The sequence below is a fragment of the Fukomys damarensis genome, unplaced genomic scaffold, assembly GCF_012274545.1.
Source record: "Fukomys damarensis isolate Sample0158 unplaced genomic scaffold, DMR_v1.0_HiC HiC_scaffold_16, whole genome shotgun sequence".
Classification (NCBI taxonomy): domain Eukaryota; kingdom Metazoa; phylum Chordata; class Mammalia; order Rodentia; family Bathyergidae; genus Fukomys; species Fukomys damarensis.
In genome coordinates, this window is record NW_022900928.1 from 40,912,542 (window position 1) to 40,926,276 (window position 13,735).

The window sequence follows — 13,735 nt, forward strand, 5'->3', positions numbered from 1 at the left end:
TTTGTTGTAGTAACTGTGAGAATTAAACTATTAATGGTTCAGTGTTTCTCACTTTAGCACAAGCCAATCCCACTGTGGGATGCATGCCAATGCCAAAGAAGTTAGTCATGTGCTTTCCACAAGATGAAAGCTTAAGATAGACAGGAAAACTGATGTTGGGTGTGGGCGTGGTATTATACAGGTCTTAGCCAAGACATGTGATAGTCACTACAGGGGTTGCTGGAAAAAGAAGTCAGTGGCTCCAATTAACCAGGTTAAGTAGATCTTGTAAGCACTAGAGGAAAAATGCTTCTGGCTGCTTTGTTTTGCCTGATGTGGAGTTTCCAAACCTCCACCGGCCATTTCCCTCGAGCCTGTACCTCATTTCAGAACCTGATAGAGAAGGAATGCTGCCCACCATGGAGCGGGGATGGAAGTCCCTGTGGTCAGCTTTCAGGCAGAGGTTCTTGTCAGGACATCCTTCTCTCCAGTGCACCATTTGGGCCTCAATTTCCCTTCACAGGGGTGGATGACAGGGAGTCTTGGCCTTCTGTCTTTTATAATAGAACCTGCCAATGCTCTGGCAACTTCATGGGATTCAGCTGCGGAAATTGCAAGTTTGGATATTGGGGACCAAACTGCACAGAGAAACGCATTTTGGTGAGAAGAAACATCTTCAATTTGAGCGTCCTAGAAAAGGATAAATTCCTTGCCTACCTCACTTTAGCAAAGCATACCATCAGTGCTGACTATGTCATTCCCACAGGCACGTATGGCCAAATGAAGAATGGATCAACTCCCATGTTTAATGATGTCAATATTTATGACCTCTTTGTCTGGATGCATTACTATGTATCAAGGGATACACTGCTCGGAGGATCTGAAATCTGGAGAGACATTGATTTTGCCCATGAAGCACCGGGTTTCCTGCCTTGGCATAGACTCTTCTTGCTACTGTGGGAAGAAGAAATCCGAAAGCTCACAGGTGATGAGAACTTCACTGTTCCATACTGGGACTGGAGGGATGCAGAAACCTGTGACATTTGCACAGATGAGTACATGGGAGGTCGCCATTCTACAAACCCTAACCTTCTCAGCCCAGCATCATTCTTCTCCTCTTGGCAGGTAAGATGTGCTGGATGCACAGTGTGAAAAAAGACAGGAACTTTAGCAATCACTTCTTCAGGCGGATTTTCATAAAATTCCTCTGGCATCCCTCTACCTGTAGAGGTTTCCTATTGTGCCTTGTAGCTAACTTTTACAGAACACTTCATAATTATAATTAACTAGATAACTGTGGGATTATTTGCCCAATATCCACCTCCTTTGAAAGGAGCTTGGAAGTGGGATTTTCAGTCAGTTACAATGCTTTTTTTTAACTAGTAGCTTTACTTGACCCAAAAAGCTGAAGGATTATCTAAATTATAAAAAAGCAAATAAATAACTAAAGTATCACATACCCACTGAAGCTTAGTAGAGAGATAATGAATTGATATTTATTACATGAGGTGCATATTACCAGAAGATCTTGTGTTTTGGTTTTTTCTAATCACCTATTTATTATTGAGCTACTTTTTTCCATTTTTTCCTCTTTGTGAACATGGTCAATTTTATTATATTCTAAAGAAAACTTACTGGGTCTAGTGGGTAAGCACTAGACTGAAATTGTTACCATATTAAGATCAACTTTGTTGTGTGATTAAAGTGCTGTATAAGAATAGGTTTTATAGCTAAAATAAGGAAAAGAGGTGGAGAAAGTCCTTTGAAGAAAAAGAAACAAATGACAGTTTAAATAAAAAGTGCTACATCAAGGAAAATTTGCTATCTACCTACTGTGTGTGGTATCAAGGAATAATCATTGTCAGATACAACAGTGAAACCCAAATCATGTTAGTTATTTCCATTCATTCACCTATCTGGTTAGAGTCCTTCAAAAATTAAAATTGCTTGTTCATATTGATTTTATTCAATAGTTCTCAGCATCATAATCAAGAAGTTTATAAAATATATTCAAAAATAACTACATGGAATTCACAAATCTAACTTCTGGTAGTATGGTATGAAGTGTAGGTGTCTACATCTTTAAAACCTCTCTGTGTGATTCTAATGTGCATCCAGCACTTAGTATCCCTGATGTAATTAATATGTAAATTGTTGAATTGTTTAGGCATCTTCTTTACTTGCCCTTTATAAAAACACAGTTTCTGTAGTAAACACACCATTAATTTGAAAGCCTTTGCCTAAATTGAATGCTCAAATTAAGAACTAGACCATTTTGCATGAAATGAGATCAACCTGATTCTTGGATAAATTAGTTCATTAATACCTTCCCAGTTAGCTAAACTGTGGATTGCTTTGATACAAAGCTTCCATTTTTGGTTGCTTTTCAATATCTATTCATGTGACTCATAAATAGAGCTTTCAGAGTTTTAATGTCATTAATTAACTATGAGCTGAGAACCCTCAGTGATACCCAATGTAGTGCCTACATTTTGTAAAAAAAAAAAAAAAAAAGACAGAAAGGCCTAAAATGATAAGATGATTTTTCCAAGGTCACATATCTGAGGATGAAAACTAAGTGGTTCTAACACTTGCTATTCACATCAAGTTATGCTGTTTAGGCTCAGAATGAGTTAAATAAATTACTCATTCATGGATATATAATTTAACATGTTGTCAGTTTAACTTCCTTAAAATTCATGTGTTTCATACAACATGAGAACAAACAGTGATGTATTCTGTATTTATGGTATACTGAAAATATTTTATTAGGCTTTTAATAACCCACCTCCATTACTCAGGTAGAATTCTCCCCTTCCCCTTGTGCCATTATTATGCTTTGTAAAGATTTACATTGGAACACCTATAACTCTTTAGTGCATGTAGCTATATTCAAATTTGTGCCTCCACCAGACTTTCAGAAGCTCCAAGACAGAGACCACTTTTAAATATTTTGTAAACACAGAGTTCAGGACAATGATATATACATGACTTAGTCTTCATTAATGCATTTGAAGTGAACAAAATCAGAGAACTGTTCACTCCAATGCTATCATAGATTAAAAAATTAAGATCTGCATGGATGACTTCTAGGATCTTAGATAATACTTTATAACTCTGGAATCTGAATGCCAAAAATACAACATTTCAATATACAACCACTACGTAAAGTCAAGGGTAAGAAATTTTATGTAGTTCTTTCTGGTATCTATATGAATGTGTTCTCTTAAAAGAGATCAAAACACAGATCACAACATATTTGAGTGTTTTTTAAGTGAAATGGATAGCATTTACCTGGAAGTATTTCTACAAAATAAAGTACTACATTTTAAAATTGGACATTAATACTAATTTTCTTAAAAAGATTATATACATGATTCATGTCTTTATGGACCAAACTGTTCAATGATATATATAATATCAGAAGCTTTTAAAGTAGAAGCATGCTTGACATTAATTAGAAAACTCCATTATTTTCAGAGAAAGGGGATTGCTTACTAACATTTCAGGAAAAATATTTATGGTGCTTAATATAACTAGATCTAATGTTATGCAACCAGTAGATAAGCTAGTTAAAAAAAGAAAATGAAAAGGTGTATCAGGGAAACTTGTCATGATAAATCAAAATGAAGAGAAAAAAAAATTTCCTGCATGACAGACATGAGTGACTGTGGCTAGAAGATTCACTAATCAGGTGGAAGGCACATCACATGGAAATGAACAGTGGGAAGGAAAAACAGCACATTTCAGCAGAAGTCATGGGTTTTAGGTAACCATGGTAACAGCTCAGTGAAATAGCTCTTTTTTTTTCTTTATGAAAAAGAATTTGTGGAATGTCATATGGTTTAAATTTTTTCAAATAAATCTCTAATTCCATAATGTAATCACTCCTCCTGAGAACTACTAATAACCAATAGTTTATCCCTACTTCTTAAAATTTAAAGAAATCCTGTATAATAGTCTTCCTGATTAATAACATCTCTCTCCCTTTCACTCTTTTGACTTGGGACATTTGATTGCAACCCCAAGGATGTGTCATAAACCACTTGTGTTAAAATAGTGAAAGAGCAAAATTGTCATCAAAGACCTGCATTCAAATTTAACTATTTACCCAAATTCCGCTATTTACCCAACAGTATGAGACATGATATTTAAAATTTTTGAATTTTGGATTTTTGCAACAGAATAAACTGGGGCACAATAGACACACTTGTTTTCTGTGTTAATAAGACTAAATGAAATATAAAAATAATAAACATAGAAGAAAAGGTATAATACTATTTTGAGTCCATAACATGAATTTGAGTATTTTTATAATACATCTAGTTACAAGGCTCTGATTTTTCTAGGATTTTATTAACTTTATTTTCAGTACTATATATTTGTCATACATATTTATCACATTCATCATAGGAAATTTGTTTCTGTACATAATATATCCTAATTTTTCCCCATTCTCCTCCCCACTTTTCAACCTCTCTTCCGCTCCCCATTTACAAAAGCTTTGTTTCAATTTTTTTCCTTCTGAGAGATTTTTGTCTCTAAAATCAGAATAATGTATTTTAATATACTGTGAGGGGATATAATGAAATCTATTCATGTAAAATGACTTGTTTAGTATCTGATACATTGTTTGAGTTCCATATATGGAAAGTAATATGAGAAAATACTATAAAATAATGTCAAGGTAATTATAATAATGAATATTCAAACAGTGGTATAGATGTGTAATTAAAAATAATTTGATGCCTAATCAATGGTCTTATATTCAAAATAATTATAGCAATTTGGCGGGGGGTACTGGGGATTGAACCTTGGCATGCAAGGCTGGCCCAGCACCACTGAGCTAAATCCCTGGTCCAACAATTTTTATTATTAAACACTATAGACAAGGCACTCTGCCATGTATTTTACAAGTTACATTATTTTATCCTTGATAAGAGTTCACTGTGATTCCCCACTTTCAGATGAATAACTTAACAGAGTGTTTAAGTAAATTGCTTGAGGTCATGTAGCTAATAGAGTCAGAATTAGAAACCAGAACTTTCCAACTACAATCTATGGTGAGAGCCACTATGCCAATGATTTTTCCATTTCTACCTACTGTTATTCAGAACAGACAATAATTTAGAGTTAAGTTTTCCAAATTATTTCTGGAACCAGGGAAAATTTATTTCTCGTTAATAATATTTCCACCCATTTCAGCAAAAATAATTCCATTCAATCTCTCTAATTGAACAAAATCTGCTACAGTTGCCTTCTAAGAAGAAGAATCTTTTGAAAATATCCTGGGTTTATTATTCAAAGACAAATGAAAATGATTTGTGCATATACTTGTTGTGTCCATTTAATGGAATTTATTAAGATGCCCAACATATCAGATTCAGTGAGAAGTCAGGTTAGCTTTATTCAATCATTCCTAAGCTATTAACAGGCAGAAATGCATATAGTGCCTTTACCCTTGGAATCTGGAAAACTTTATTTTAGTGCTCTGGTTCTGACTCTACATATCACATACTGCTAGTACTGTAGACAGCTATGCTAAGTAAAAGAATATTATAAGGCAATTAGGCAAGACTGGGTCCTTGGCACAGAAAACAATTGAGACACATTTATTGAAAAGTCAATATTCAAAAAGAAAGAACTATATCAACATACTTTCCCTAGAGATGAATAGCAATGTTTGTTATTCTAAATAGACATCAATCACCTTAATTGGGGATGAAAATGTCTCTAGCCTATTCCTTCTGGGGAAACCCTTGTTCTTCTTGCTATGTGACTAGTGTCCCCATTTAATCCCCACTTAATCAATATTACCTAAGTGATGAGACTTGTTGTAATTTTATTGGTTGATCATAGTTTTGTTCCACCTCATGATTTCCCATTAGATCAATGTTACCTAAGCGACAATACTTGAGATCTTATTAGTTGACTATAGTTTTATCCCAGCTTTTACCTGCCTCACCTTGTCATTTGGCTCAATAAAATATCTTTGAGAAGCGAGGTGAGCAGGCCACCCACTTTCTGATCTTCCTTGTGTCTCGCTTAGAAAGAAGCTATCTTTCAATAAATTCTACCTACTCTTAACCTCCATTGTTCCTAGAAGTCATTCTTTGATTTTACAGAACACAAATTCATTTCAGATATCTAGCAGGTTGGGAGTTATAAGATTTCTCTTATATTAGTTGGATTATTTTCCTTAGTTGGGTTACTTGGTGCCCTATGTCATTAAGATGAGGCACTCAACTATATATGGATAAAAAGATAAAGGAATGTCACAATGTGTGAGAAAATCCAGAAACTGATATTCACCAAGCCAAGAACTATTTGTTGAAGAGTTTCTTTTCACATAATATATCACTGTAAAATGGAGAAAATTGAGACTTAGCACGCCTAAAAATCATGTTCATTGTCACAGTGATAGCAGAGGAGCCAGAACTAAAGTTAGCCTCTAACTGAATCTGGAGCCTTGTTCTTTTCTACTTTACAGTGCTTCCATTCATAAATTGTGTCTCAGTGACCAAGGAAAAAGCAACCTCTCTGCCAGTCTCTAACATGGTAACAGACATCCCTTTTTCAATTGTTTTTACAGATAATTTAATTTTCTTTTACATGCCTATGAGTTGCAAACTCACTGGAGGAAGAGACCAATAGGATAGTCCCAGTTATTTTCAAATATGAAACAGACAGCTGGCCAGGAAGGCTTTTCATTTTTAAAATATTACTGCATGTGCCTTACTTGTTGTCCATAAATTAATTATTAACAACACAGAACAATGCATACTACTTGCCTCATGTACCCTTCCATATTCAGGCTGTTTCTTCATCATTAAAATAGGGATAATATAAGAGAAATCCACAATGTTGTGAATGTCAGTTTTTATAAATGTATATAGAGGCGTACTTTATGGGCTGGACAGAGAAGAGATTGAATATATGTTGAAGGAAATGAATATTTAAGGCAAGATTGGTACCAAAAATGGAAAATTGGTGTTCAATACATGGTTGCTGTTGAGTAGCCATTTGTTCATTTACTTATTTTATTGATTCAGGCAACAAATACTTAGTGGACCTCTACACAGTGCTGGACATGATTCCAGATTCTACCTACACATAAATGAAACTACAACTGAATATCACTTACCTGAAACGCTTCACACCAGAAGTGTTTCAGACTTTGGATTCTTTGAATTTCGAAATATTTGCATATACGTAAAGAAATAGTTTGAGGGTGAGATTCAAGTCTTAATACAAAATTTTATTTATGTTTCATATATATCTTGTACACATAGCTTGAGTAAATACAGTGACCTTCACAATATTGCAGCATAACCGCGCAACTCTCTGGGCCCTTATGGCTGATGGCCTATCAGTCCACCACGACTTTCTCACATGAGGTCAGGATGGGATTTTCCATTTGTGGCATCATACTAGCACTCAAAAATTTTTCAATTTTGGAGCATTTTATATTTTGTACTTTCAAATTAGAAATGATCAACCTGTATAAGAAAAATAATCTGATAAATTCCTAGTGCTCTTCTGCATTCAGAAATAGCAATGTCTGTTTTCACAAATCATTTATCTTGGCCTTAAAGAATAAATAGCATATTGACACACACCAAGGGATGAGCAGGCTTAGTGACAAGCAGAGTCACGGAATGGAGAAATGTAAGCAGTGCCCAAGAAACAGCAGGCAGTCTGACTTCGGCAGCAGAACCACACAGGATGCAAGCAAGTGGAGAATGGTGGCCAGATTCGTGCTACGTTCTGGAGGAAGAATCGATGACGTTGGCTGATACGTCCAAGATGAAAGACAAAGTAGAATTGAATATAAAATAAAATTCGCTGATTTCTGGCTTGGATGTGGTGATTCATACATTTCTGGCTAAATTGCAGGATGGTTGGTATGAAAGGAAATAGAGAACAAGTTTTTCATTTTAAATGTTATATTTGAGATACATATAAGGCAATGCTGATATATTGTTACATATAGATATATATTCTACGATATATGAATATATGTACTCTGAATATGTATTCAGAGTACAAAGAAGTAGTTTTGCACTGGAGGCATGAATTTGAGAGTTCCTACCCATGTACATGGCATATTAACCATGAAATTGCTTAACACAGCTGAAAGATAGAAAATAGAGAACCAGAAAAGAAGGCACATTCCCATTCAGGACCAGAGCTACTTTCATGAATAACTACTGCACTTGTACAACACTCTATGCTTAGAAGTGGGCTCCATATTGGAGATTAAATAAACTGTGATTTGGGCCTTGATATTCTTAATAATTTTATCTGTGAATTTGTATTTTAAAATGACAGCATTCTGGGAGGCTGAGTGAAGAGGTTCACAAGTTGGAGCCCAGCCTGGGCAGCTCAGCAAGATCACATCTGGAAATAAAAAGTATAAAATGACTGAGCATGCAACTTAGTGCTAAGGGCCTTTGTTCAATCCTCGGTATTGGAAAAAAGAAGACATCAGAGGGACACAGTACATAGTGGGTACATTAAGGGCTTAGAGCTTTAGCTTTCATGTGATTATTCCTACAACCTCTGCAACAGCTTCTTTGCTTTCCTGGAATGAGTTCTGATTACCATTCTCTATCCTGTGGTACAAACCCCACAATAATCTGCCCCTCTCCACCCTCTGCTTAGAGCAACTGAAAGGAAGGAGATAGTCCACTCTCATTCTCCATTGCTGATAAGGGATTTGCTGCAAACGGAAGGAGGGTTAGGACTGTTTTCACAAATTAGCTGTCCCACCACCCCCACCCACATGTTGGTACAGGGTGAAGTCGTGGCCCTTTCTCCTGGGGCTGCCAGTCCCATAGAGTGATGGACAGGAGATTGATTAACACAGGAGCCTCTACCCAGTGCATCAAGTCGCGCCACTTCAAGCTCATGTGATGAAGCCCTAACTTCCAGTGTGACTATATTTTGAGATACAATCTCCAGGAAGGCAAATATAGTTAAATGAGGGAAGAACTTGGGGTACCACATTAGTATTTTGACTTTTTATTCTGATGGAGTTTGCTACCTTATTTTTTCCCCAGAGCATACCTGATTTTACTTTTAGCTGTTACAGTTGAAATTCATAGAATGGACCCCATTTTCTTTCCTGTAACTTCAGATACTTATTCTCAGTACTGACTCTGCCTCCCATGAGTACAACAGTCATCCCTTAGTTTTCCTTTCTCTTTTTCTTTCTTTCTCATCAAAAAGGACTGATCTTAATCTTATAAATGTTTATTATATTTAAGGTAACAAGTTCCAGTCCATACTGTTGCACTTTGACTATCAAGTGCACATGCAGGTTACTAAAGCTCTGTGTGTCCCAAATTTGGCAATTCTTCAGCATGGAGTACCTGCAAGACAAACAAAATCATATTTGATTAATATCACTTGCTTGTCGTGGAGTTACACTGATGCTCATCGGGTTAGAAAACCCACCCGTAGTAACTAGAGAAGTTCTGCTATGTGTAGAAAGAAGACAGGCCCATTCTGACACACAGCTAAAACACTTACTCCAGTATTTGCGATTTAGTGTTGCTAAATGAGTTAATATAATTTTAGCAAAATTTTCTACTTAAAAGCATTCTCTACCTAAAGAGAAGTTTATTTTTAAAATGGCAATATGTAAAGCTACTTTTCTCTTGCCTTGATGATTTGACCAGACTCTTATCATATTTTATGTAAATCAAAGACATCTCAGATCTGTAGCCAGCCATAAAGTAGATGCTGAAATATAGTTCTGTTCTTCATCTTAATCTAGACAAGCTTAAAAAAATGTTGAAAGTTGAACTCTTCTGACCTAGTTATAGTTGCTAAAAGTATACTAAAGATGAAGTTGGAAAACTTGGGTTGTAGTAGCAACACTGCCATTTAATCTAGAAATTGTCACTTATCTTTTCTCAGACTGCTTCCTTGTTTAATAAAGTGTAAAGAATAGCTTTGTGATTTAAATGAAGTGATCATACTATGAATTTTTCATATGCAAATGTGAGGGATTATCATTTTTAAATTGATGATTTTCCAAAAGTCACATTAGTTATAGATAAATTAAGTAATCAGGGAAATTGTTATGCTTTAAAAAGTAATCTATCAGGAATATTATTCTGCATATAAAAAGAATTAGCATCAATAATGGGACATTTTGTGACAGAAAACCACAAATTGGAACTATTCTAAATCCTTGATATTCTGAATGCAATATGGATTAATATTAATGTCTATTTATTGAGTGTTTACTATAGACCATGCCAAGTACTATGGACTTTATCTAAAGAGAAGTTACTGCCTTTATTGTTTATCGACCCCACCTGTGGAACCAGACACAGTGCTTAACAGAATAGATGATCAACAAATACTTGAATTAATTTTCTCATCAAATATGTATATGAAGGAGTTATTTTTATCACAGTTTGATATATGGAGCCTAGAAAATTCAACTCATTTTTTTAAGTGGTAGATGAAAACTTAGAATGCTATTCTAGGTATCAAATTCCATAACTTATTTTGAAAGTTTCAGTTGATTTGCTTCTTTTTCAGTTTATTTTAAAATATTAACCTCCTGATGATTAGAAATCTGAAGATGGTAATGATAATTTCCAAACTTACTGCTTTTTCCCATTGATTTACAGGTAGTGATAATTATTTGTTTCACATAAAATGTTTTGCACAGATTATCTGTAGCCGACTGGAGGAATACAATAGCCGTCAGGCTTTATGTGATGGAAGCCCTGAGGGACCTTTACTGCGGAATCCTGGAAGCCATGACAAAGCCAGGACCCCGAGACTCCCATCCTCAGCAGATGTGGAATTTTGCTTGAGTTTGACCCAATATGAATCTGGCTCCATGGACAAAGCTGCCAATTTCAGCTTCAGAAATACATTGGAAGGTAATGTCATTATTTTCACTCACTTTTATTTTTCCCCCTGAATTTGTGTTTAAAATCTCCGATCCAAAACACTAGGCCAAAAGGTGTCCAAGAATTCAGAATTTGGGGGGTTGACTCAATATGTGGTGACTATACCTGTGCTGACTCAGCAAACTCTCAGCACACTGAATCCAATGCATTAATACTGCTTCAGCAAAGTTATGAATGGAGACAGTAGGCAATTTGAGTGTAACTGGAGTATCAATACAAGACTTTTTTCAAAGCTTTTTATATTAGGAAATTATAGTTATAGGTCTTTGAGTGTATAGTGTTTTCTGAAGTTTTGGTGGCTCTTTTCCATATGGTTTAAAACATTTTAGACAGTGGATTCTCAGAAGCAGGCCTACTCTCTTAACTATACCATAGTAAGGACAGAATTCACCGTCAGACCAATCCTTGGCCTCCATTATCATTCCAGATTTCTGTGCATCACAAAAGCTCTGTGCATTTTCTAACTCCTATGTAATTTTCATACATATTTCTCAGTCTTGTTTTTATCTTCCCTGCAATGTCTGTTTAGCCTTCTCTGCTTAGAACTAATCTAGTCATAAATTCATCCTATTCACCTTGATTTGCATTAGGAAAAAAATCCACCCACAAAAAAAATATATATATTCTTCCAAGTTACAGACTTAAAAGGAAGGAAAACATAGAGAGCTAATTTGTGGCAAGGTATCTAAATCTAACACTAGATAATCTATCTCCACAAAGACCTTTGGTCCCTCTACTGTGTAGACAAATCTTCCTCTCTTCCTTACTCTTTCCCTTTAATTTTTTCCTTTTTGTTGTTGGTTTGTACCCTAACTTCTGCTGATTTACTGTCTCATTCCTTTTCCTGTTCATTCCAAACCATAATCAAAGGGCCTTACACCCCAAAGTACTTTAAACAAGGAAAGTTACACCCTAAAGAGAAATTCAGGTGTCAGCTGTTAAGTAGAAATTATGCCAGGTGTGGTGGTGCATGCCTGTAATTCCAGCACTGGGGTGGGAGCATTGCCATAAGTTTGAGGCCAGCCTGGGCTACATACTAAGTTCAAGACCAGCCTAAATTACATTATGAGGCCCTCTCTAAAATTAAAATAGAAATGATACTTATCCTTCTACAATAATATCAATGATTATTGTTTGTGATCACTACCCACAAAGCACTAAACCAAACAGCCTGGCATTATCTTACTTTGTTCTTACAACCATCCTCTTGGGAAGATTGAATTAGTCTCTGCTGACAGAAAGGAAACAAGGTCTGAGATATTAATTCATCTATTCTTGATCATTTTGTGAGCTGTGGAGCTAACTCTGCACATACATAGACATACATTGGAAGGTAATATCTTTACTTTCACAAGTGTCAAAAGTCCAAGTTCATTTTATTGTACTCTAAAGACACAAAGTAGGTTTAAAGCTTCTTGGAAGTGCATGATGTCAATTTGGTTTTTCAATATAATATAAGAAGACAACTCATATTGTGAGGGAGTCTCAAAGTCTTTCTGCTAAAATGAAGTTACACAATCAGCAGTCATTCCCTGGAGGATTAAGTGTGTCCAATTGGATTTTATAGGGATTAAAAATAATATCCAAAATGCAGGCATCAGTAGAAATATGCAAAGTAGACTTATAAGTCTTCTTTAATCTGAAATATTCCCATGGGGTCTTTGGTGTAAAATCCAGCCTCCACAATCCATGTTAAAATAAAGTTGTTCTTCAATTTGAGTTTGCTTGATAGTTCCTGATGACTGAATCCAGGGATTGAATTATTAACCAGAAATCCACATCAGTGACTTTATGTCTTTCTCAGAGGGCATCACATTTGGAAGCAAAAAATAACCATCTGCCTCACACTGAAATGTTAAATTTGATCACTCACTCCGGGTCTAGATATGGTTCGATTTTCCCACTAATTACATTTTCCCCTTTCCAATTCATGACTGTCTACATTGGAGAGATTTCCTTAAGAATGCAAATATTCTATCTCTCATTGCAACTTTCTCCTACAGTTAGCATCCATTTGATGTTACAAATATATGACTTCCCAACTTCTGTCCTCCTTTTATATTTACTACTTAGCATTCAAAATTCAAGCTTTCACACACTGTGCTAGGGTCTCTTAAAAGAAGATCTGAAGAATGGGAAATGAGCTCTGGACTTTACTGAGAGACCTTGAAAATGTGGAATTTTGAACAAAGTTTTAAGATGAATAGAGTATTTTCAAAGAAAGGCCAACTGGAGTGCCAAAAAGAAGTCTCAAAGAATAACCAAGTTTTCAGTCTCCCTGTCCAAGACACAGGATTTTAATTAATAGAAAAATGGTCACACAGATGCAAATAAATTCAATTGAGGCTAGGTAGGCTGATGATTATCAAAGAGATTGTTTCAGTGAGGCAACATATTTTAGTAAGAGGAAACTTAGTTCTTTTTCATTAATCCTGAGGGATCAGAAAGCTGTGTAGTTGGGGATATGCTGACTCAGGAAAGAGGCACTAGGTTTTGGGACATTGTTCATCCATACCATAAATATCACTGTGAGTCCAGATTACTTAGTTTCTCAGTATTATTAGCTTTCCAACCATATTCTGATAAAGAGATGATCTTGTTCATACAATAACAATAAAAATCTCTAGGTATCAAATATTTTCACTTATGTGCTATCTTATTTCATCCTTAAAACAATTCAATAATATTTTAGTGTTTATTGATTAAAAGAAAGCATCATCTCACCAAAGTTATTATTATTTGAGTTTAAAATGCAGTGTGTCATTCAATTATGAATTCCCTCTATTCATTTTTCCCAAGCTGTTACCCTTTTCTCTCTT

General features: G+C 35.3%; 1 protein-coding gene across 1 annotated transcript in view; it reads left to right on the top strand.

The window, feature by feature from the left end:
• The first annotated feature begins 266 nt into the window (after nt 1-266).
• Nucleotides 267-13,735, top strand: part of Tyr (tyrosinase) — a 78,817-nt gene continuing 65,348 nt past the window's right edge. Inside the window, exons 1-2 of the mRNA XM_010633721.2 lie at nt 267-1,104; nt 10,670-10,886. Of these exons, the coding sequence (XP_010632023.1) occupies nt 286-1,104; nt 10,670-10,886 (1,036 nt within the window). The 5' untranslated portion in view covers nt 267-285. The remainder of the gene's footprint in view (nt 1,105-10,669; nt 10,887-13,735) is intronic.